The sequence below is a fragment of the Aptenodytes forsteri genome, unplaced genomic scaffold, assembly GCF_000699145.1.
Source record: "Aptenodytes forsteri isolate BGI_AS27 unplaced genomic scaffold, ASM69914v1 Scaffold707, whole genome shotgun sequence".
NCBI classification, from domain to species: domain Eukaryota; kingdom Metazoa; phylum Chordata; class Aves; order Sphenisciformes; family Spheniscidae; genus Aptenodytes; species Aptenodytes forsteri.
Genome location: NW_008795363.1, coordinates 1,149,000 through 1,170,477, shown reverse-complemented (window position 1 = coordinate 1,170,477; position 21,478 = coordinate 1,149,000). Strand labels below are relative to the sequence as shown.

The following is a 21,478-nucleotide window of genomic DNA, read 5'->3' as shown; positions in this document are numbered from 1 at the left end:
GATGATTTCTGGTACAACCCAATGACAGTTTCGTTCAGGGGATCTTTGTTCTTCTCAAGCCAGCCAGAGATGTTGTAATCCACTGTACCAGCATAGTGCACCAGGGAGAAGTGGGCCTCAGCCTTGCCTTTGACAAGTTTGGGCTTCTGGAAGTTGGCGGACTTGCCCAGGTGCTGGTCATAGAGCTTGTTCTTGAAAGAGGTGTCAGTTGCCTTGGGGAACATGCACTCCTCTTCCAGGATGGAGAAGATGCCCATGGGCTGGAAGACATTACAACAGACAAGAGGGAGAAACAGATTAGAAAGGAGACATCCCTTGGTTGGAAAGTTGCCGGAGTCAGAAGAGAAAGCTGTTCCCGTGCATTTCATGACAATAAGTCAGAGAAAATTAACCAAGGCTCAACTTTTTTCAGTGTTGCTGTTTCATTTGAACTTATATAAATGCCTTTGCTGATGAAAAAATTACAAATACGACATTGCAAAATACTATCCTCTCCATAAAACTTCTTTACTGATAGGTACTTACAGAACATGACAGCCTTTTATATAACTTCATTTTGTAATCTGGAAATGAATACTCTCACCAAAAGTCCTGGTATCTCAGTCTGATCTCACTTCCACCCTGTTGCCACTTTCACAGGGTATATGTTTGAAAAAGCCAGAATATTCTCACATGCTTCTTAAGTATGTCTCTTGGCAAGTATGGAAGACCCAACATATAATACACCTGAACAGGAAGGATACCTTCTCAATCAGCTCAATGCAGGCAGCCAGGTCCATCCCAAAGTCAATGAATGTCCATTCAATTCCTTCCTTCTTGTACTCCTCCTGCTCCAGCACGAACATGTGGTGGTTGAAGAACTGTTGCAGTTTCTCATTGGTGAAGTTGATACACAGCTGCTCAAAGCTATTAAACTGCCAAACATAAAAAGACATGCAAAATTTTCAAGGTTCAGCAATAATAGCAAGGTGTTTTCTTGTGCAATCCTAATTCATCATGGGTGATACTTTAAATACAAGGCCTCTTCCTGTGTAGTTTTCCTATGCTATTTCTCTAGGATAGGCTTTGCATTTAGAAAAGAGAGAAGTTTTCAAATTCAGTGTAATTAGGAGATTAGTTTTCTATTTTTTTTTTTTTTTTAGGATTAAAAAAGGTGATTCCAAAAGCCCTGCAAATAAGTGTAGGAAGATACTAACTTCTATCAAAAATGACTCTTAAAATTCCCTTTACTCTCAGTTGTCCTTCTATGAAAATGCTAGGAAAACTGTGTTCCTTACATCAAAGATCTCAAAGCCAGCAATGTCCAGGACACCAATGAAGTACTGTCTGGGTTGCTTGGTATCCAGCTGTTGGTTGATACGAAAAACCATCCATAAGAACATCTTCTCATAGACAGCCTTTGCCAGAGCACCCACTGAATTGTTCACCTAAAGCAAGGAGAAAGGTTTGGAGGTTACTATACACAGCAGAGGAGAATCAATGGGAATCATCAAAGCATGTTCCTGGTTGCCACATTTTTCCTACCTGCTGCACAGTTTGACCTTTGGTCACATATTCATTCCCAACCTTGACTCGGGGGTAGCAGAGGGCCTTGAGCAGGTCAGCTGAGTTCAGACCCATCAGATAGGCGGCCTTGTCAGCCACTAAATACCAGAAAAGAGTGAGAGAGAAATAAATATTGCACAATTCCTAAAATTTGGTCCTTAGGTCCTTAGGACCAAATTTTGAGACAGGGACTGTCTCAAAAGTAACAGCAGTGTTCACTGTTATAGAGTTGCACAAAAATATCTGAATCAAAGCTACAAAGCTAATTCCTCTGTCATCTTCAGGATTCAAAGTCTACAACACATTCTGAGCTTCGATTTCTACAAATGTTCTTCAAGAGAACTCATTGCTTTCAGCCTTTTTCAGGCATGACTATGGGACTTCACACTTTCTAGTCATATAGCAAGAGGATTCGTCACTCAGAAAGATGGAGGCATGGATTGTACTTTCTGCTGTGACAGAGACTAATCAAATACACATCTCACATTAGAGTTCCCCCCAATAGGTGAGGGTGAATAGGAGCACAGTCTCCCATCCCGTTAGGGCTGAACCACTTCACTACTCCACAATACAGCAGAGATTGCAAGGTGTATTCCAACAAAAGTATGACTAATAATGTTACAGGAATTGACATCCATGCCTCCTGGCTTCCTGGCAGTGTACACCAGATCTCTTACTTATTAAGTAGTCCCAGAATAAAATTACAGGTATCATTAGATGAGATACATGTCTCAACTGTCATCTAGCCATTGAACAAGTATTTTTTTAGTTTACGCTTTTGCATATTTAAAGCCTGAAATCTGCCCAAGTCCTTCTTTTGGTGACAAAGACAATCTCTTTTGGAAAGTTTGCTGACTCTGCTGATACCTTCTGTGCCATCGGGCTCTGCCTGCTCCTCTCGTTGTTTCTGCTTGAACTTCAAGTTCCCATAGTGCATGACAGCCCCTGTCAGCTTGTAGATGGCAGTCTTTTCATCAGCAGTGAAGCCCAGGATATCAATGGCACTCTGGCAACAGAAACAGTAAAGTAAATGTCTATGTACCAGGGCTCCTATCCACCAGATGACCTGTTTGGTAAGTTACTTACATCTGTAGCCATCAGTTCCTCCTGGTCATCAATGCTTGGAACAGTGATTTCACCTTGACTCACAAAGTGGAAATCATAAGGGTTGGTGCTAATGAGGAGCATGTCTGAAAGCAATAAAAGGGAAAAAACAAGCTTACTTTAGCTTTCCAGATGACACAATGAGATATTGATCAGTGATCTTCCTTCAAAAAAGTTAGTGAACTTCGTACCAATTAGTTCTGGCTTCTTGTTGGAGGTGATCTGATAGAATATGTGGTAGCTTCTTTCTGCCTTGAGCTGGAAAGTGACTCTGGACTTCTCCAGCAGATCTGGCAAGGACAGTAGGACAGAGTTAGCATAAGAACTGGGGGGTTTAGAAGGAATGTGATCAGACAAGGGGAGTCTCTTACAAGTTTCAATGTCCGCAGAAGCCAGTTTGCCTGTAGCTCCAAAGTGGATTCTGATGAATTTGCCCTGTTGAGGAGAAGAAGCAGCATTTCAGCCTAGATGCATTTCATTGCCATCTCCTTATGTGAGAATACGACTAGCCCATCACTACTGTTATAATGAGGAGGCCAGAATCATTTGGTTAAGCAACTTACAAAGCGTGAGGAGTTGTCGTTCCTCACGGTCTTGGCATTTCCAAAGGCCTCCAGCAGTGGGTTGGCGCTGATGATTTGATCCTCAAGCGTTCCCTGCACGATGATAATTATTCAGTTACAGCATTCAGTTGACATGGCAATTACATGTCAAGCGGTCAGCCTGTTCTTCCTGACTCACTCATTTTGCCCCTGACTGCTGCTCCTCTTTCTTCTTATCCCCACTCGCTGCAATTGTTGCAAAGTACTGGATGACACGCTTTGTGTTCACAGTCTTCCCTGCACCGGATTCTCCGCTGTCAAACCAAAGAGAGAGGCAGAGAGCGTGTGGTCAGGCAGGAGGGCCCCTGGCACCGGGCAGCCCCGCAGGGACCCGGGCAGGGAGTGTACGTACGTGATCAGGATTGACTGGTTCTCGCGATCTGTGAAAAGACAGAGATAAGAAAGCTTTTCCTAGTGCTTATGAATAACAAAGAACTCAAATATTAGGAGAAAAATATGAACTGAAGCTTCCAGAAAAATGCAGGGACAGAAGACAGTGAAAAGTTCTGGGAATTCTAGTGGGTACTTTTGATGCTCCCAGCAGTACTTCAGGTATTATCAAGTGGATCAGTAAAGACAGAGTAGCTTTTATAGTCCTATGCCTTTCAAGATACTGTCTTCTCATCAGGCTACTTATTTCTCTCTTTCTAGGTAAGTACATGTAACAAAAATATTGAGGTTGGGCTTTGACAGCACGAAACTAAAATTTTCCTGAGTAATCTTATGGAAATGTGGAGGCGTCAGGAATAACAGAAACATTGAACCAATCTCTTTCACTATTTTTCATCTCTTTTTTTTTTTTTTTAACCCCTATATATACAGAAATTATGTATTCCTGAGATCTTACATAGACAAGGTTAATTTCTCATTTTTCTATTCTGGATCTATTTCCCAGTTTGTAATAAAAGAACAGGAAAAGAAGATCTAAAATCCTGCACACCTTTGATTTCAGTGTACACACAGGGAAGAGAAAATAAGAGGTGGAAGGAAGAGAGGAAAGCAGAAAGAACTTTATTAAAGCCATTCAATTTAAATGCTAAAAGCTTTATTTTTTCCTTGACATTGTTTTCTGAGGTTTACTTTTCATTGTAAGGTGCAATTGATTTACAGTTGCATAGATCATTGTAGGGGTTACATAGATCATTAAAGGCTGTATGTACTTTAGACCACCCGGTCACTTTCCATCATGAATGCCATTTGCATAATAATCAAGTGAAGCTTATGTACCTGTTCAGTGCAGAGATACTCTGTTTTACTTGTTAGCACTGATGCTTGCAAATTTTAATTGACTCTGTACACATCATTTATAGGGTATGTGTGATATTATTGTACTCTGTACTCTCCAGCTGAGACTAGTTTAGTGATTAAGCTACATAAATATATGCAGTTAGGTAAGATCCCATTACAGTCAGTAAAGTCTCCACCAGAAAAATAGGTGTCTTATTTCCAGTGAATTTACTCCTTCTAGATTATTTTCATTAGGTCCAGGTCTTTATTGATTCTAATAGGAACAGACACTCAGATCACACAGACCGTTACAGTTAAATGCATTAATCTTCCATTAATTTCACTCACACAATATCTTAAGTGTTGCACCATATTTCCAGAGAATACCCTACATTTCCCTTTACAGATAGCTCATTGCAAGAGCAGTTCAAAGTAAATCAAGCACTCACCAGTCAGCATGAACTGATAGGCGTTGTCAGAGATGGAGAAGATGTGTGGAGGGGCCTCCTGGCGCTTCTTGCCTCGGTAGGCCAACACCACCTCCGGGTTGTACACCGGCAGCCACTTGTAGGGGTTGACAGTGACGCAGAAGAGACCCGAGTAGGTCTGCGAGGAAGGGAGACAGCACGTTGGCTTCCACTTAGCCTGGCAGAGCAGTTCCTCCTGCTACCCAAAGGAAGACTGCTGCTGGTACTTACGTAGATCATCCAGGCTGCATAACGCTCTTTGAGGTTGTACAGCACAGCGGGTTCGTGGAGGTGGGTCATCATGGCCATGTCCTCGATTTTATCGTACTTGGGAGGGTTCATGGGGAAGACCTGATCATCCTTCACGGTCAGGGTCTGACAAAGAAAAGTGATGCATGTATGTCAGCTAAGAGCTGAGATTGGGAATCAAATGGTGACCTTCAGCCTGTTTTTTCCCTCACCTCTCCACTTTCAGTCTTGACAGTGACCTTCCCTGATTCTTTGCTCTGGATTGTCCCTTTCACAAAGGATTCTTTAGGATGGGCCGCAAAGACCGATGTCTTGGCATCGAAAGGTTTGTTCTGGGCCTCAATTCTCTCCTTTTCTGACTTTCGGAGGTAAGGAGCCGCCTCCCCAAAAACAGCCATCTCAGAGTCTGCAGAGGCCATGTCTGCACTTTATTGAAAGTACGTCAGCAGAGGTGTCCAGTTGGGAAAAAAAGGTTGTGGATCACTGAGAATAATAATATAATCTATATCAGTGAGAAAACTCCTTGCTCTTTAGCTAATAAATTGCTAGCTAGTCTCCCAGAAAGTTTCTTAGAAGCAACCACTGAAATCCACTTTGATTTGAACTTAAAAGTACCGACTTAGGTACTTACCCCCTCTCAAGGGTAAGACTTAGTCTTCTAAAACACATAGGCCTTGTAATAGTACATAGAACATCTGAATATTCACTAGTTTGGTAAATCACCTTGATGAATTCTGACCAGATTTGAGGTCTTCACATAAAAGAATCTACAGCCAGGGAAAATCACTCTCTGTTCTGGTCCTTAATTATGACTGATGAATCTTCGAGAGAGTAGTTTTTTGTTAAAAGTATTACATTGTGTGCTAAAAATGAAAAATTACTTCACTTTTCAGATTTTCCCTATTTTCAACAGTCCAGCCTAAGCAAAAGTTGGCAGAAATATAAGAGGATTTATGAAAAGAACGCATGCAGCTGTATAAAAGTCTTGTCTTAAACTGTAGTCTAGGAGTGCATTATTCAGGGTGTTACCTTTGGAGAAAGGCTTGTATCCTGGAAACTTGCCAACCCTGTGAAATAGGAATGGCAGTTGTTTCTTATTGCTGCATGGAATTCCAGAGACAAATTATAGATTGAAGATACAGACATGCATTGAAATTATATTGAAAATTTTTGTTTACATGAGCACTCCCTCGTGGAAATGGTTGCCAGAGGCAGGAGAAATGGAATGGGATATTGCAAGGACATTGGCCTCTTCAAGCTCACAAAATGCATGCACTTACCTTGAAGCCTTCCGTGGAGACAGGCCAGACTTGTCCCTGGGAGATTTTATAGTGTCACGTCTGCAGATGCTGCAGATGCTCCCCCTTTCTTCGGTCAAAACATTTCTGGCAAACCCTCTTTGGCAAAGCATTGTCTGGCAAACTAAGGGCATAATTGTCATTTGATTTGAGTGATATAATTAGAACATTTTTATATCTTACTGACTATGTGAATACATCTATAAATAATTTGTCAAGAGTGTTAAGGAGAGAATCTAGACTACTCAAGGCACTTAGAGAACTTGGATGCAGGGACTTATGGTTCCTATTGCTGGCTTTCTCAGTGATTTGCTGCTTGACCCATGGTAGTTTCCTTGGTATGTTTATATGACAACTTTTCAGTCATGCAATGGAGATGATAATGTCTATGATGCTTTAGGAACACATGCATTGAAAGGAACAGCAGAAGTATGTCAAAAACAAGCAAATAATTTTTGTTAAGAGCCACTTTTCAGTGGTATTTTCTAAAAAGCAGAAAGTCAAAATGTATTACAGATGAGGTTTCTGTATAGGACACTCTTAATAGCTGAGAGGGTTTGAAATACAGTGAGTTGGAAGTCTGAAACCAAGTAATGGGAGACTCTACTTTGAAATGGAGCTCTTTAATAGATTCCTGAGCTGACTTTTGAGGTATCAAATTAAAATATATACTTGTGCATCTATAGATAATATATGTTTTTGTGCATATTTCATTTAAAAAGTGATTCCCCAAGAAACTCTGTTTTCTCACCGTTCACTCTCTTACACTTTTTACTTGCATTTGACGTATGCTTGGTCCTATTATTGTCTGCATAAATAACCAGTTCCCCCTGTCAAATCTGAAGTTCCAGAGGCTCCCATAGCCCCTCCCTACCTACAACTCCCTAAAACATCATGCCTTACCCTGCCATGCTTATACACACAATCACATATATCACCTCAGCATATAGTTCCAGATACTATGCATTCTGATAAATCCTCAGTCTAGCACTGCCGTGACATCAAAATATGCATATTTACACATTCACAGTCCCAGAAAGATCTAACAACACAGTACTGCCCGTACCAGAGCATTAGAGGTAGCAGGCAGTCTTGTGTAATACTGATGATATAGGAAAAGGAGATTTGCTGGTAGTCCAAGAGACTAACTGATCTAGTTTTAGGAAAGGGTGTAATCACTTAAACTTCTTCAGATCCTCCAGATCTAAACACATTCTTCTCCTGGTCATTTGCATTTCAATGATTAAAATATCTCAGTGAATAACACAGGAAAGAGGTTAGAAAAACAACGTCTGGGGTCCAGTGTATACAACATCAGATAATGCCCTGTGCTGTAGGAGCCCCTTCCAAGAGTGCTCTGGCACTGCAGGACCCACATTTTGGGCCCCAGACTGGAATCCAAACCCAGCTCACTACACAAGTTACAGGGACAGCTGAATATCTCAGAAGGCTAATCTTTTCACATGGATTAGGAAGAAGAGCTGCCCATTACCAGAGGACTAGTGTGGTAATTTTGAATTCTTGTCTAGTGCAATACAGTAATGTGGAGGGCATTTAAGATCTGATTTGATCACACAACCTTCACAAAATAATTCTTCATATAGGGATAGAGGCCTGCCAAATTTCCTTGTATATTCAGCTGCCACTCACAGATGCTTGGAGAAAGATGAGGCATTCAGTTATTGGGAACATATACTGACAATGGCCTTGTCCTCCTTTTTGGTTGAACAGTAGACTCATACCAAACAGACTGCACTCAAAAGAGGCAGAAATTGTGAATCGGAATTCCTTTCAGCTCTTGTATGTCCAGCACTGGAGTCCTGTGTTAATATTTCTCCATGCTCATGCTGTTCAGGGAATTCAGGTCCCTCAGGTTTCCTGCTTCAGGCCCTTCACCAAGTCTCTCCTCATTTCTTAACAACTGTCCTCTCAGGACAGTAACACCAACTGCAATTAAGAGAGGACTACCGGACTGCTAGAGCAATGAATGTAACACCAATAGGACACCACAACTACTCCATACAGAATGGGCAAATGTTATTTTGGGTTGTAGTGCCAAAACTATATTTGTGGACACTGTCAGTGAGTGCTTCATGAAACCACTAGTTAGGGTGAAGGAAAAACAGCATTGACTTAACCTCGTTCAAATACAGCTGTGGACATAGTTGAAAATAAAGCAGTTTAAGAATTGACCTATGACAATACATGTAATATAACATCCTTGGAAGAGTTAAAATAGCCCCAAAAATCCAATATGATTGTGTTGATAAAGCACATAGAAATAAGGAATCAAAGGGAAGCAGTTCAGTTTTAGTAGACTGAAAACCACTTAATGATACCATAGTAGTGGTCCAGGGCAAAGGCATGCTAAGTATCAGAAAAGAACTGATAAAAGGCAACAGTCACTTCGTCATAGAAACCAATCAGGTTAGTCAAGCATGATTACTTTCCCTGGTAAATACATGTTGGCTGTTCTCGGTTATCTTCTTGTCCTTCACATCCTTAGCAATAAATACCAAGAGGACATATTCTGTGATCTTTCAAACAACTAAAGTGAAATTGAGCAGCTTACAGTTTCACTGATCCTTCTTCCTGCCTTTTTTAAAGATGGGCATAACATTAGCTTTTTTCCAGTCATATGGGACCTTCCCTGTGTGTCATCATTTTTCACCAATGATAAACATAGGCCTTGTAATTACACAGGGGAACTCCTTCAGCACCCTTTGATGAGTCACACCCAGTGCCATGGATATGAATACATCCAGCTTCTCTTAGTAATTCCAGCTTCACTAAGTAGCAGGTGGACTAGACAGAAGCAAGGACTTCCCCACTGTTGGTTATCCCTTTCCTTCTCAAGCTCTGTTGGAAGATGCAGATGCCTGGGGACAAGCTTTGCCTATGGAGACTGATGCAGAAAAGGTGCTGCATATTTAAGTGCTTTCTGTACCATCTCTCACTAGGTGGACTCCCACATTCAGTGGTAGACACATATTTTCTCTGAACTCCCTTCTGCATCACCCATGCAGAACTATTATGCTTAATGTCCCTAAGCGCCCAAGCAATGTTTTATATTCCTATTTGGTTTCCAGTCCTTGCCTCCACCTCTTGTATACTTTTGTGTTTCAGTTCATCAAGAAGTTTGCTGCTTAGCTAAGATGAAATTCCCAGTCTTCCTGCAGAGCAAGGTAGTTTGTTCCTGAGGTCTCAATAATTTTCCTTTAAACCCTAGCCATCTCTCCTGAGCATTCTTCTCTTTCACAGCTGCTGCCAAGCATGTTCTAACTAGCAGTTCCCTGAATACAATGAATTCTGGTCTTATGAAATCTGGAGTGCTAATTCTGTTGCTTACCTCCCCAGCTTTCCACTAGATTCTTCACTCAGTCATCATGCGGTTGCTACAGCCTGAGCTGCCATCTGGGATCATATTTATCACTAGTTCATCCCTGCTTCCAGTACTCAGCATTGCCCGTCCAGTATTTACATTAGGATATTGTCAGTAGTACATCTAAGAACTTCCGGCATTCCTTGTCCACTGCTGTTGCCCTCCCAGCAGATGTCCACATGACTGAAATCCTCCCTAAGGCAGAGGAGACTTCTGCCTTTCTACTAGTTGTAGAAATCCCCCTTCACTACTTTGTCTTGGTCAGGTGGTCTATAACAGACCCCATCACAACATCCCTCATGTTCCTCCCATCTCTGACAGCATGTCTACAGTTTCACACTGGAGCTTTGCACAATCAAGGAGCACTTCAACATAAAGCATAAATGCTCCCCATCTTCCCTGTCTATTCCTCCTAAACAGTCCATACTGTCCCATGACCATGTTCCAGTAGTGCACACTATCCCACCATATCTCCATGATTCTGACCATATTCCCCTTCTCCCTTGCAAAATTCTTACATTTGCAACTATTCCTCTGTCACTTCTGGGCTTAAGTCCTCTTCCCATGATGAAGCTGATTTCACACCCTTGTCATCAGGTTAGTAGTCTCATTGCAAAGACCTCTTTCCTTCTTAGTCCTTAAATACAGATGTCCAAAAAACTAGAGGAACTCAAGGATGAAGTTGGTAAGCTTCCAAACATGGTGTGGAAGCTCCTACTTAAAAATCTATTTGGATATCACAGGACTGCCAGGTGACTAATGTAATCCCATGGTGTTAAAAGGGCTTATGGGGAAATCAAGGGAACTACAGTGCAGTAAGGCTGATGGCTATACTGGACAAATCAGTGGAAATTATAATATAGAACAAAATTAACGGACACAGGAAAAAGTGACAGTCTTTCACTTCCCCACTTTCAAGGGAAGTCTTACTTCACAAACCTGCTTGCTTCTTTGAAGGCCAGACAAGGCATGTAGATTTAGCTATCAAGACTGCATCTGTAATGCTAAATAAATCTGCTCCTGAGTGCAGTCTCTGGTATCAGACAAAATGGTGCTGGATGCCTTGCAGCCAGCCCTCAGTGCTTGTCATCATCAGAATTGTCTGGCTGCATCAGCACTGCATAACCCTTGGCTTGGGTGTCTGCTGTTTAGCAAATGCTTACCTTCCCTTTCACACCAACTAAATAAAGTATAAAGCTGTAGCCTCTCCCCTGAAGTTTTTAATAGGTGACATTAAACAATGGTATGGAGGGAAAATTGTAAACTGCAGCACTGGCATCTGTGTGCACATTATTCACAAAAATGGAGCATTAGCTGTCAGAGCAGTTTTCAAAGGGAAAACCCCTTACCCTTTGGACTAGATTTGGAGGGATTAGAAACTGAGAAGGAAATTGTGAGAAAATAGATAGAAAAAGACTGGGAGGCCAACATAGGAAGTTCAGGGGAACTTTCAGAAGAAAACAGGACCTAAACTTTTACCCTTTCCTCCAGATGTTCTTTCTGAAAGATAAAGATTATATTAATTCATATTTGCAGGCAAACTAACTTGAAGAATTTTCTTCCACAGATTTAAAAATCCTGGTCATATGGACACTCAGGTATCTTGTAAAAAGCTCTGGGATACACACTCTGGATTTGTTTTAATTCATAGAGATTATCAATCCCACCCAAGTGATAAATTTCTGTGACATGGTCTATTGGGCGTTCCAGCTTCTTGCAAAGGAGTACTCTGTAATTTGAATTACCGGATCCAGACTCCATACAGATTTAGCTCCACAGTTCTCAGTGAGTTAGGCCACAGAAAACTGGCCAATTTCCTCTGTCCCAGCATGGGACAGCCAAGACAACACCTGTCCTTGGGAAGAGGGATCTGCTGAAAGAGGCAGCAATGTCCTGATGGAAAACAAAGAGGGAAATGGATACTGCCAGCCATTGACTTTCTGCTACTTCTGTTTCCATCCCTACAGGGCCTGGAGTCCACTAGGACTAGAAGCAAACCACAGCACAGTCAGAAGAGGCAGAATGAGAGAAATCCCTGGATACAGATTGTCCTGCACAGACATACGGTGTGGGCAAAACGCTGGAGTGATGACATCCAGGCATGCTGAAAACAGATCCCATCCCACTTTCTTTAAGTCCCTACAATGTGATTTCCTCTCCCTTGTGTTCAGTGAGCATGAGCTGGGGAGAAAGAGGGACACTCATGAGCACAGGTGAAGTGTGAAAGTGCTGTCAAAGGCTCTTGAGTTTGTTGCCCAATGCAAACTTCACTCTCCGCTCTGCTTCTTAGAGCAGCATGGTCAGCCTTGTAACCTGTCTAGTTAGAAAGAAATTCCAGGACCAGCATCTCCATGTCATTGTCACAGAACCACCTTCAGGCCTCCTGCTTGGGTCCTCCACTCCTTCCACCCTGGACCAAGCTGAACAGGACCTCCTGGCCAGTTGCAATAACAGGAAAAGAAGCATGGTTGCAAGCCTCTGGCCTCCATTTCAGGCCCATTGGTCTTCTTTTCTGCCCAGAGAGAAGCAACTGAAGCAAACCCAGTTGGACCATGTGGGAATCAACCAGCAAAGTTCAAGAAGGCATCTCCTTGGGGGTGAGTACGTGCTGTGTAAAATGTAACCTTGGCAGCAGTGAATTCCAGTACAGAAAGGGAGCTGAGTTGGTGAGCTCCCATGTAAGTCTTTGAAGGAGCACAGCATCAAGGTCACCCTCACACAGCTCATGCTTTCACAATAGCATTGGGTACCTTTGTTACTCTCATTAGATCCTTTACCCATGCAGTTATCCTAGAGCAGCTGCACCATGGATTTCACAGACATTTTGAGGTGATGTGTTCAAGTCAGGTGGGCAGCCAGTTGGTGGATATCAAAACAGAATGTCCTGATCCATGGAATCTCCCCACCAAATGGAGGGTGCTTTCCGAAAGATAAGTAGTTTCCTCCTTTGCACTGAGCTCGCCCACTCTTTTCATGTGACTTTTCCTGAAGATTGACACCAATGGTATTAAATTTTCACCCCCTGCAAAAGTGGAGAGATTTCATTCACATAAGCAATTAGCAGGATATCTCAAGATGGCACTGATCTCACCCTGTCCCTTCAATGTCATGTCATCAGCAGGTACCCTAGCAGAAGTCTTGGCAAGTTTTCCTCTTGTCCTAAAGGAGCTTGATGCAGAAGAAACAGGGGAGTCAAAGACTGCCTAGGGCAGCAGCCTGCAGCTGTGACCAGGTAAGCCCACCTGTACTGTTTATGGTGCACAGCATGCAATTCATGGTCTTCTCACCCACATGGGATCTGTGAACCTCCTATGTGAGGCCCATAACGCCCATTTAAAAAGAGATCCCTTTGTCATCTCCCCCCCATTAGTCAGCCCTAGGAGGCTGGAGAGAGCTGAGAGCTGCTCAGCTTCTGCTCAGGTAGGAAATCTGCTCTTGTGGATCAATGTTTTCCCTATGATACATTTGTGAAAGTATGCTTTTTTCCTTAGGCTGCTCTGTTATGTTTGGGTTAGGCCATTTATAGTTCTCTAGTAGGCTATGAGATCTTTGATCAGCTTTAACAGCTTTTTTTGTTAAATCTTGCCTCCAGCAGCATAGTGAAGACTCCTTTCATCATCCTGAGAATTTTAGCTGAGAAGTTAAATATTCAAAATTTGTGACTTTTTCCATGTTGTCTACATTGTAGCTTATGGTGAGATGAGCCATCAACTCTCACTTATCAGACAGGGTGAGAAACCCGGGTGGTGAGATAGATCAGATTATTTGCGTTCTACAGAAGCCACAGGGAGCACTGTGCAATCTGAGTTACATGAACAAAGTGTGTGTTCTGCAGAGACTACCAACAAATAACTGGATGCATTTAACAGTGCTTGAGGTTTTTAGGTGGGCTGTTTTTCAGGAGGAAGAGGTCTAATTCAATCCATATTCATACATCTGCATAGACCAGATCCTGAGCAAATAACGCAAACTGAAACCCAGCTGGAGACTAGAGCATGATGCAGATACTTGTAAGGTATTGCAGACAGAAAGCTGATTTTGAACCAGGGTTACTTGCCCTAGTTGATTGCTGATGAGGCCACTAGGTTCTTCTGCAGAGACCTCCCAACAGCTTCTCATTTCTGAGAGTACAGGCAGCAGGGAAAAAATTATTCAGCTTGAGCTAATTTCTTTTCCTGCTTTTATTTCTGCAGGCTCTTTCTATTTAGGATGCTGAGACGCTGCCTTCACCTCTTTCATTTCCCCCATGCCTGCTAAACTGTTTAGCATTATGCCTGGAAGAGTGAATGGCAGCCATTGCCTAAGCCTTCCTCTTAGGTATCAGTTAGTATTTGCAGGAATCTTTCAAAAAGGATGCTGTTTCACCATGGATTGCCTGAATTCACTTCCACCGGGAAATAAGTATTTAGTATCAGTGTCCTTATATTCTAGAAAAAAATATTTTGTTGAGTGCCTTGATTCTGCCTTAAAAACATGCATGGCAATGTGAGACCTAGCTACTAAAAGATCACTTTCTGGTCTAATGCTTTTTCTTGCCAGATTCTGTAACTCATACAGAATGGAATAGTATCCCCCTCAGGATAAATGGCATTATTTTTATTCTGGAATCAGGGTATTAACATATAGCACTTTCCAGGTTAAAAAAAAAAACACCATCACCCCAAAACAACAGAGGCTGGGATAGTGACAGACCCTTTCCCGGGAGATAGAAAAATCATGTGGAATAGAGCTACATTTATGACTCTTCTAGAAAGAATAATGATATAGGATAGATTCTGAAGTTCCCTGACTTGCTCATGATTTTCCCAACAAAAAAGAACTCAAATCGCTCCTTGCAGGATTTTCAGCTTGCAAGTGCTGTGTTGGTCATGCTGTCATTATGGTAGGGCCTGCCTAGACAGATCAGTTTGCTTTGTAGCCTGTGATGGACAGTCTGACAGAGAATGCCCAGCCTCTGCTGTAGCAGCATTTCTGCTGCCCTCTGTGTAAAATGAGAGCTCACAGGAATGTTAACATAGGACAAGCAGAAATGTCAGAACATTGCTCTGTAGCAAAACTGCTCATCCCTACAATTCTGCTAGGATGTGGTTGGACACTGAACCCTGGAGATGGTAGGAGCACATTTTCCATATTAAAAGGTTATTTATCAATTCAGTGTAGATCTGCTAAGGTGCATGCTTTCAATGTTATGTGCAGAATGTGCTCAGTCTGTATTTTTGATGTGTCATCTGGTTAGGAAATGTGCAATTAACCTAACATTTCTGATAAATGTGGCTGAAGGAATGGGCTGAGAAAATTGCTGGAAGCAGTAAATGATTTCCCAGGAAGAACTACTGAGGATCATAACTGATGAGACTTAAAACCTGCAGGTTAAAAAGCAGTGTGGGCCATCCATTCTTTACCATGGCAAATGTAAGCAAAAATTTCTGGGTCTACGTGTGAGCACTTGTGAAGACAAGCTGATGTCACAGGCTGACCATGAAGGGGCTATAATGGCCTTGTTATCGCCTGCTCCTTCTACTCTATTCAGAAACTAATTTCTGCTGATTTTAATGCAGTTGTGATTTACCTTCACTGCATGTCAAGGAAAGTGAATGCGTCTGTCCTAGGGGGAACTTTGATGACAAATTTGTGTTTCCCACAGAGTGGTATTCTTGGAAGTCCTCAGAATGAGTTAACTGAACATGAGAGGCAAATAAACCCCACAATCTGGGATTAGAGGATGAGCAGCTTTCAAATGTGCACCACAGGTGCACCATTACTTACACTCCTCCTGTCTCCACAGCTAACATCAGCGGAAGAGATCTGGGCAGTAGATTCAGGCCAAGGAGATGATACTCAGGATGCCCTTTCTATCACCCACCAAAGCAGCTGAGGGGCTCCTGTTACAGAGCAGGTGAGTGGGGTGGGCAAACTGGGAGACCACTGGGTAGAAAAAGGTAATTGAAACAGCACATAGCCGGAAGAGGAGGAAGGAAGGGCAAAGAAAAGAAACTAAGGAAGGAGCATGGTATTAACCCCTGCAGGCAATGTAGCACAACCTAAAATAAGCTGTACTTGTGAGATCAAAGGTCCATATAGCCCAACTTTCTGTCTTTGAAAGTGATGCCCAGGAAAGAGTGGCATCTTGCCTAAGGCAACATAGAGCAGCGCTTCTCTAAAACTCTTCCAACTCCCAGTAACTTCTAGTTAGGGAAGCCCTGAGCAGGACACGATGTCTGGGTGTTTAAGAGCTCATGGTGGATTTTTAACTGACAAATTTGTTCAAACACTTTTTGAACCCATGACCTGTTCTCCGAATGTATAGCATGCTACTGTGATCCTCTACTGAGGCTAACTCATAGAAAGCAAACATCCACGTATGCAGTTCAATTCACTTTGTTATTATCTTTGACTAAGTGTTACAAATACATATCTTCTTCGCACCTCATCCAAATTTTCATATGAAGTCACATATTTGAGGAAGTAAAAATAGCGATTAAACTGCAGAGAGCATCTCCCAGGTGACAAGGTAGACTATGCTATAGTTAATCTGCAGTACATATTTATACATATATATATCTTTTAGTATTTTCAAGGGAAATTTTTTTCCAAACACTAAGGCTCCTATCACTTCAGAGACTCCACCACAGCCTCCTATGTAACATTAGCAGATAGATTTCCTTGGTGGTCAGCCTAAAAGTTTCCTTAATTGCTCTCTGCATCCATCTGAGATGCCCAGGGAAGGATACAAGTCCCTGCTCCCCCTGAAGGGCAAATCAGTTGTGTAAAGCAGAACAGCTCCAGCAGGAGACAATGATGGCAATGTGTCACCAGAAACCCAGAAGCCAGGGTGCCAGAGTGCTGGTGGCCCATGTGGGACATTAGCAGCTGGGGCTTCTAATAGTGCTTGTATCCCCTGTCCTGAAGATATTCCCTGCTTACCCCACTAAAAACTACCAGGGACGGACCTTTCTCTCCATGTGGCTTGTCACAAAGTACTTGGAAAGATCTGAGTTTATCCCAAAGGAGAAGTGAACGCTGAGTCCAAAGGAGGAGGGGACGTTGTTTTACATGTCAGTCAGGACTGTGGCCTGAGAAAATGTATCCCAAATCTGCTGCAGCTCAAGACACAACACCAACTTCACCCCATCACTGCTTCGCTGAGCAACACAGGAGTATGTTGCCTTCCTTGCAAATCAGTCCCTCAGGTCTCTCAAAGTGCCTGCTGCTCCCTGAGAGGTGCCTCCAGGTGGACACTGTCTTGCAGGGTGCAAGGTCTCAGCGTAGAGCTGACTCTTGACTGCACTGCTGCCTGCCTCATATATTTGCTAAGCCTGGATTTCACCTCTTAGTGCCCCAACGTATGTATGTTGTCCGCAGTCCCATCTGTGTTGAAACTCTGAATTCAAGGGAACTAATGCATGTAGAAAGGGGAGAAAGAAAGGACCTCTTTGTAGGCCCTTTTCCTGGGTGTATGGCAGATTCATTGGTAAATTCATGGAGAATTCGGCTGTTGAATTTAATTTTATTTCCTCAAACTCTTTGTCAAGGAGTTTCTTCCTTTAATACAGAATGCTTTCAAAAAATTCTGTAACTGGAACAGTTAGCTCAGGAGATACCGATGTCCCGCTAGTCCAGGAGTTCACAGATCTGAGATCCTTTGCAGTGGGGCAGCAGTTCTGTTGGAACATAGGCACTGTATCTATTTTAAACTTTCTCTCCGAGATGGTCCTTTATGGCCACTTTGGAGCAGTGTTTTCCCCATGATCGGTTAGCGCTTGTCAGCTGACAGGCAGCCCAACTCCACAAACAGTGTGTCAATGCAAAAGGCTATCATTCTGCAGTCATGGCAATAAATATCCAAGAGGAAGGAATCTTTGGTCTCCCTCCCCTTGGTAAGCTATTTGGACCCTGGTAATTTATCACCATTTATGGCCTCCTCAAGTGAATAGTACTGTTAGTTCAGCATGAAAGAAAACCTGAGAATGTGATTTTTTTTTTTTTTCTGTAGGTTCTAGCTGTATGTGATGTATCTTGTTTAGGCTAGCACATTGCTGTAGTTCATATTGCACCACTAGAGAGGCATTTTTTTACAAGTTAAAGAATTCTGAAAAAACAGTCTCATGATAGGTCCATAAAAATAACAAGAGTTCTCATTTTGAAATGGTATGTACAGTGTTTCTTAAATTAAGGGCAAATTATTTATTTGTCAATTTTGAAAAATCAATGTTTTTCTATATCTTAGAATGTATTCCCCAAACTAACCTTGTTGTTCAGGGAAGCAAATAAACAGAACCCTAAAATGGGAACTCTTTCCAACTGGAAAAAGAAGATTTCAATAGATAAAAATCATAGTTCAGACATTAACACGTCTACACAAATTTGCTGGGTATTATGAGGCAAAGTGGGATATATGCACCTTCTCAGAAATTATAGCAACTGTTCCAGGCAGGATCCGTAGCTGACTGTGAAATGTAAACATAGAAATAGACATGGTGGTCATGACAGTTTCACTTGCAAGAAAGCTATTGATATACTTGCTGTTTTTCTGTAAAAGTGCACGTGATACCATCCATACCTAGACAGTCCTTGGGAGATGCTTGTCTAAAACAGATCCTTAAAAGCACAGGCTAAAGGAGATCACGCAATATTATAGATGTGCTGTTCTACCATACAGTTTTTCTCATTCAAGTATTTCCTTAATATTTTCTCCAAATCCTTTTTACTTCAAATTAAACTGTAATACTCCTTGCGATATAACCCTCTAAGTCTCTTAATGAAAGCCTTCTTAATTTGACAAAATTATTTTCATACTCCCACACCCGGTCTTTACTTTCCTCGTCTCTTGACTTTAAAAATGACGTTCTGTCCATACCTTTTTCTAAGTCATATTCTTTGTGCTTGTCATTCTGGCTGCTGTCCTCCTTACTCTACAGAAGGATTTTTCTTTTTTCACAAGAGTTCTACAAAATGTGCTTTATTCAAAGTACTGTAGAGTATCGCTAAGGTAACCCATTGCTGAGGAAAGCAAACATTCATACCCTGCCACCATAGAAAGAGTACTTATACTGACATTTGCAATAATTAGATATACCGTTTTTGCAACTGTTTGACATTGTTGAGGGTGTATAAACTTGTGCCCCCAACTCCTTTTCTCCCTGGCTCAGACGACAAACCCCGTGCATTTCTCTGATTTCGTCCTCCCAAGCAAACATTCATACCCTGCCACCATAGAAAGAGTACTTATACTGACATTTGCAATAATTAGATATACCGTTTTTGCAACTGTTTGACATTGTTGAGGGTGTATAAACTTGTGCCCCCAACTCCTTTTCTCCCTGGCTCAGACGACAAACCCCGTGCATTTCTCTGATTTCGTCCTCCCAAAGTACTTTGTTTCTCTTCATTAAATTTCCTTCTGCCCATTAGAGACATTTTCTCCAATTTTCCAGAGCTACTTTTAAGCCTGATCCCATTCCGCCCTGCCAAAGTGCTTGGATGCCCCCCTTCCCAAAAGACACAACACCAGTGGCTGCTTCTGTCAGCTCAGGGTCTTTTCTTTCAGCACTGGTGACCCTAACCTCTCCAGGCCTTCTTTGGCCCATTCCACCTGTCTTTGTTCTGTCCCAGTGGTGAACACATGAACCTGGCTGACCCACCTGGTTGGATTTTACCTCAGTTGGTGTGATTCGATCATAATACGTGGGCCAGGAAGTTTCAGCAGCTTTAAAAACACCCATTTTCAAGTGAGACTTAGCTACTGGTCTGTACCGGGTCAGCCACCCAGAGGAGGGTCCCCCCGATGGCTCCATGCTGCCACCCCCTGGCAATGGGTGCCTTGAGCAGTGGGCCCGGTCGGCTGCTGCCTGGCTGAGCTCCCTGTGACTGACAGGAGCCTGCTGGAGCCCTGTGACCGGTACCCCCTGCTCCCGACCCCTGGTAATAATGCCGTCATCTTTCTGCCAAGGATCCCTAAAAGAACTTGTCTGTACCTTTGGTGGCAGGTGACAAGCCCCAAGCTGAGAATAAAGCTGATGGGGCCTGTGTCCTCTGAACAACAGTGCGAGTGGCGAGGTGAAAGGCACAGCCACCGTCCCAGCTGATGTCTCCGGGCCTTGGTTTCCTCTGCCTGATTGCCTGTGGTGACTGTACCAGGCAGTGATGCCGGCTTTTCTGAGCTCTCCAAAGGGCTAGAGGAGTCAGGCTGCAGGCAGAGCTGGCTCTCCATAACCATCACGCGATAGCCACCGGCCTGGCCAGCGGTTCTCCTGCAGCCCTGATACTCCAGCGGGCCTTGAGGGATCTCTGGTGTACAGCCCTACTACCTTCCCTCAGTGAGTGCTGTGAAAGCACAGCCTGAGCAAAGGGACATGGCCTTCTGCAATGCTGCTGAACGTTGGAACAAGCCCTGCCTCTGCCTTCATCCTCACCCAGACAGGGACACAGGGGGGAGGCAGCTGTAAAATCGTGCCCTTCCAGAACTACAGCCCAGCCCGCCTTTTTCATTTGTTGGCTTACACGAGAAGGGATGGCCTCAACCACCTCAAACTGAGCCCCAGCTGACTGCTGGAAGTACCTGGGCAGCTGCTGTGTTCCCCATGGGACAGCACATCCCAGGAGGGCATGGCGAGCACCCAGGCACTGGGTTGGCACAGCGTCGTTGCACGGACTTCAAAGGGGCCACTCTTTGATTTATACTCCTGCCAGGGAGAGCACGCTCGGGCCTGCTTCTGATTTTTAACATTTCAGCTGAGAAAGGAGCTGTGCCGGAGCAAGTCTCTCTGGGGTAAGAATAGCATCTGCCGTCTTAGGACACAACACAGTTGTCCAGCTCCTACGTGGCAGCACGTTGCGCTGAGATATAGAAGGCAACCTACCCGCGGAGGAATGTCTTCGAGCGCTATTAGTGGAAGCGTATCATCTACACAACCAGGCACGACCCCGCGCAGGAGTCTTGCAAGAGCGGGGCTATTTTGAGCTTTTGACACTGAGGATGAAGGGAGACAAATGACGGGCTGATCCTCCCGGCATGGGCAACCTCCAAAGCTCTCTGCGGCCTCGTCTCCTCCTCTGGGAAATGACTCTTGTGAAGGCTGATGGGCGATTTGGTGGGACCTCGGAGCCCAGGAGGCGGGGGCCAGCAGGGAGCTGTGAATTTGCCGGGGACGCAAGGCCAGGCCTCAGTCCCATCAGCATTGCCCAGCCGTGCTTACGGCAAGTCCTGCCTGAGGGTGTGCACCTGTCCCTGAGCTTAGGGCATGCGGCTGCCTGCTTTATTTTCGAGCACATCCTTGAGAGCTAGAGAGATACCAGAGGGTATGTAACTGTGTGCAGGTGAAACACAAATCCTTTGCAGCCAGGAGGGTGTTCACCTCTTGCCACCTGAAGCTCTCTATCTCTGAGTGATTCTTTGGCATCATGGATGTTTGAGAGTCCCCTTTTCCTCTTCCCAGCCATTGCAAATCCCCTCCCTGACTTATTCCCTTTCGTTTAACATGCTCTTTCTTGATCTGGTATGGATTTCTTTCATTCCAATTTATTTTTATGTCTCATTTATTTTTATTTCTTTTTCATTTTCATTGCTTTGTGAAAACCAGATCTGCACATTAAGCTCTCTGGGGA

At 43.3% G+C, this 21,478-nt stretch overlaps 1 protein-coding gene, 1 long non-coding RNA gene and 1 pseudogene across 7 annotated transcripts in view; 1 reads left to right on the top strand and 2 right to left on the bottom strand.

Annotated features, from left to right (window-relative positions):
• LOC103899681 (myosin heavy chain, skeletal muscle, adult-like) overlaps positions 1–5,631 on the bottom strand; it is a 16,545-nt gene extending 10,914 nt beyond the window's left edge. The window contains exons 1-14 of the mRNA XM_019472316.1: positions 5,407–5,631; positions 5,177–5,320; positions 4,928–5,084; positions 3,604–3,631; positions 3,400–3,505; positions 3,213–3,305; positions 3,021–3,084; positions 2,841–2,939; positions 2,632–2,735; positions 2,413–2,551; positions 1,525–1,643; positions 1,278–1,427; positions 744–914; positions 1–260 (exon numbers count right to left, since the gene is read on the bottom strand). The exon at positions 1–260 is cut by the window's left edge and continues 1 nt beyond it. Coding sequence (XP_019327861.1) covers positions 1–260; positions 744–914; positions 1,278–1,427; positions 1,525–1,643; positions 2,413–2,551; positions 2,632–2,735; positions 2,841–2,939; positions 3,021–3,084; positions 3,213–3,305; positions 3,400–3,505; positions 3,604–3,631; positions 4,928–5,084; positions 5,177–5,320; positions 5,407–5,613 — 1,841 coding nt within the window. The 5' untranslated portion in view covers positions 5,614–5,631. The remainder of the gene's footprint in view (positions 261–743; positions 915–1,277; positions 1,428–1,524; positions 1,644–2,412; positions 2,552–2,631; positions 2,736–2,840; positions 2,940–3,020; positions 3,085–3,212; positions 3,306–3,399; positions 3,506–3,603; positions 3,632–4,927; positions 5,085–5,176; positions 5,321–5,406) is intronic.
• Positions 5,632–11,679: 6,048 nt separating this feature from the next.
• Positions 11,680–19,057, top strand: LOC103899673. 5 transcript variants are annotated; one of them, XR_002086199.1, is made up of 4 exons: positions 11,680–12,471; positions 12,996–13,106; positions 14,068–15,286; positions 15,660–19,057. It is a non-coding gene; the product is annotated as an uncharacterized LOC103899673 (long non-coding RNA). The 5 variants fall into 5 exon arrangements; XR_002086198.1 differs by having other exon boundaries at positions 11,689–12,471; positions 12,993–13,106; positions 14,068–19,057; XR_657622.2 differs by having other exon boundaries at positions 11,691–12,471; positions 14,068–19,057.
• A 1,767-nt stretch (positions 19,058–20,824) lies between these two features.
• The window catches only part of LOC103899680, a 20,326-nt pseudogene continuing 19,672 nt past the window's right edge, over positions 20,825–21,478 (bottom strand). The window contains exon 31 of the transcript XR_002086197.1: positions 20,825–20,843. The product of XR_002086197.1 is annotated as a myosin heavy chain, skeletal muscle, adult-like (transcript). The remainder of the gene's footprint in view (positions 20,844–21,478) is intronic.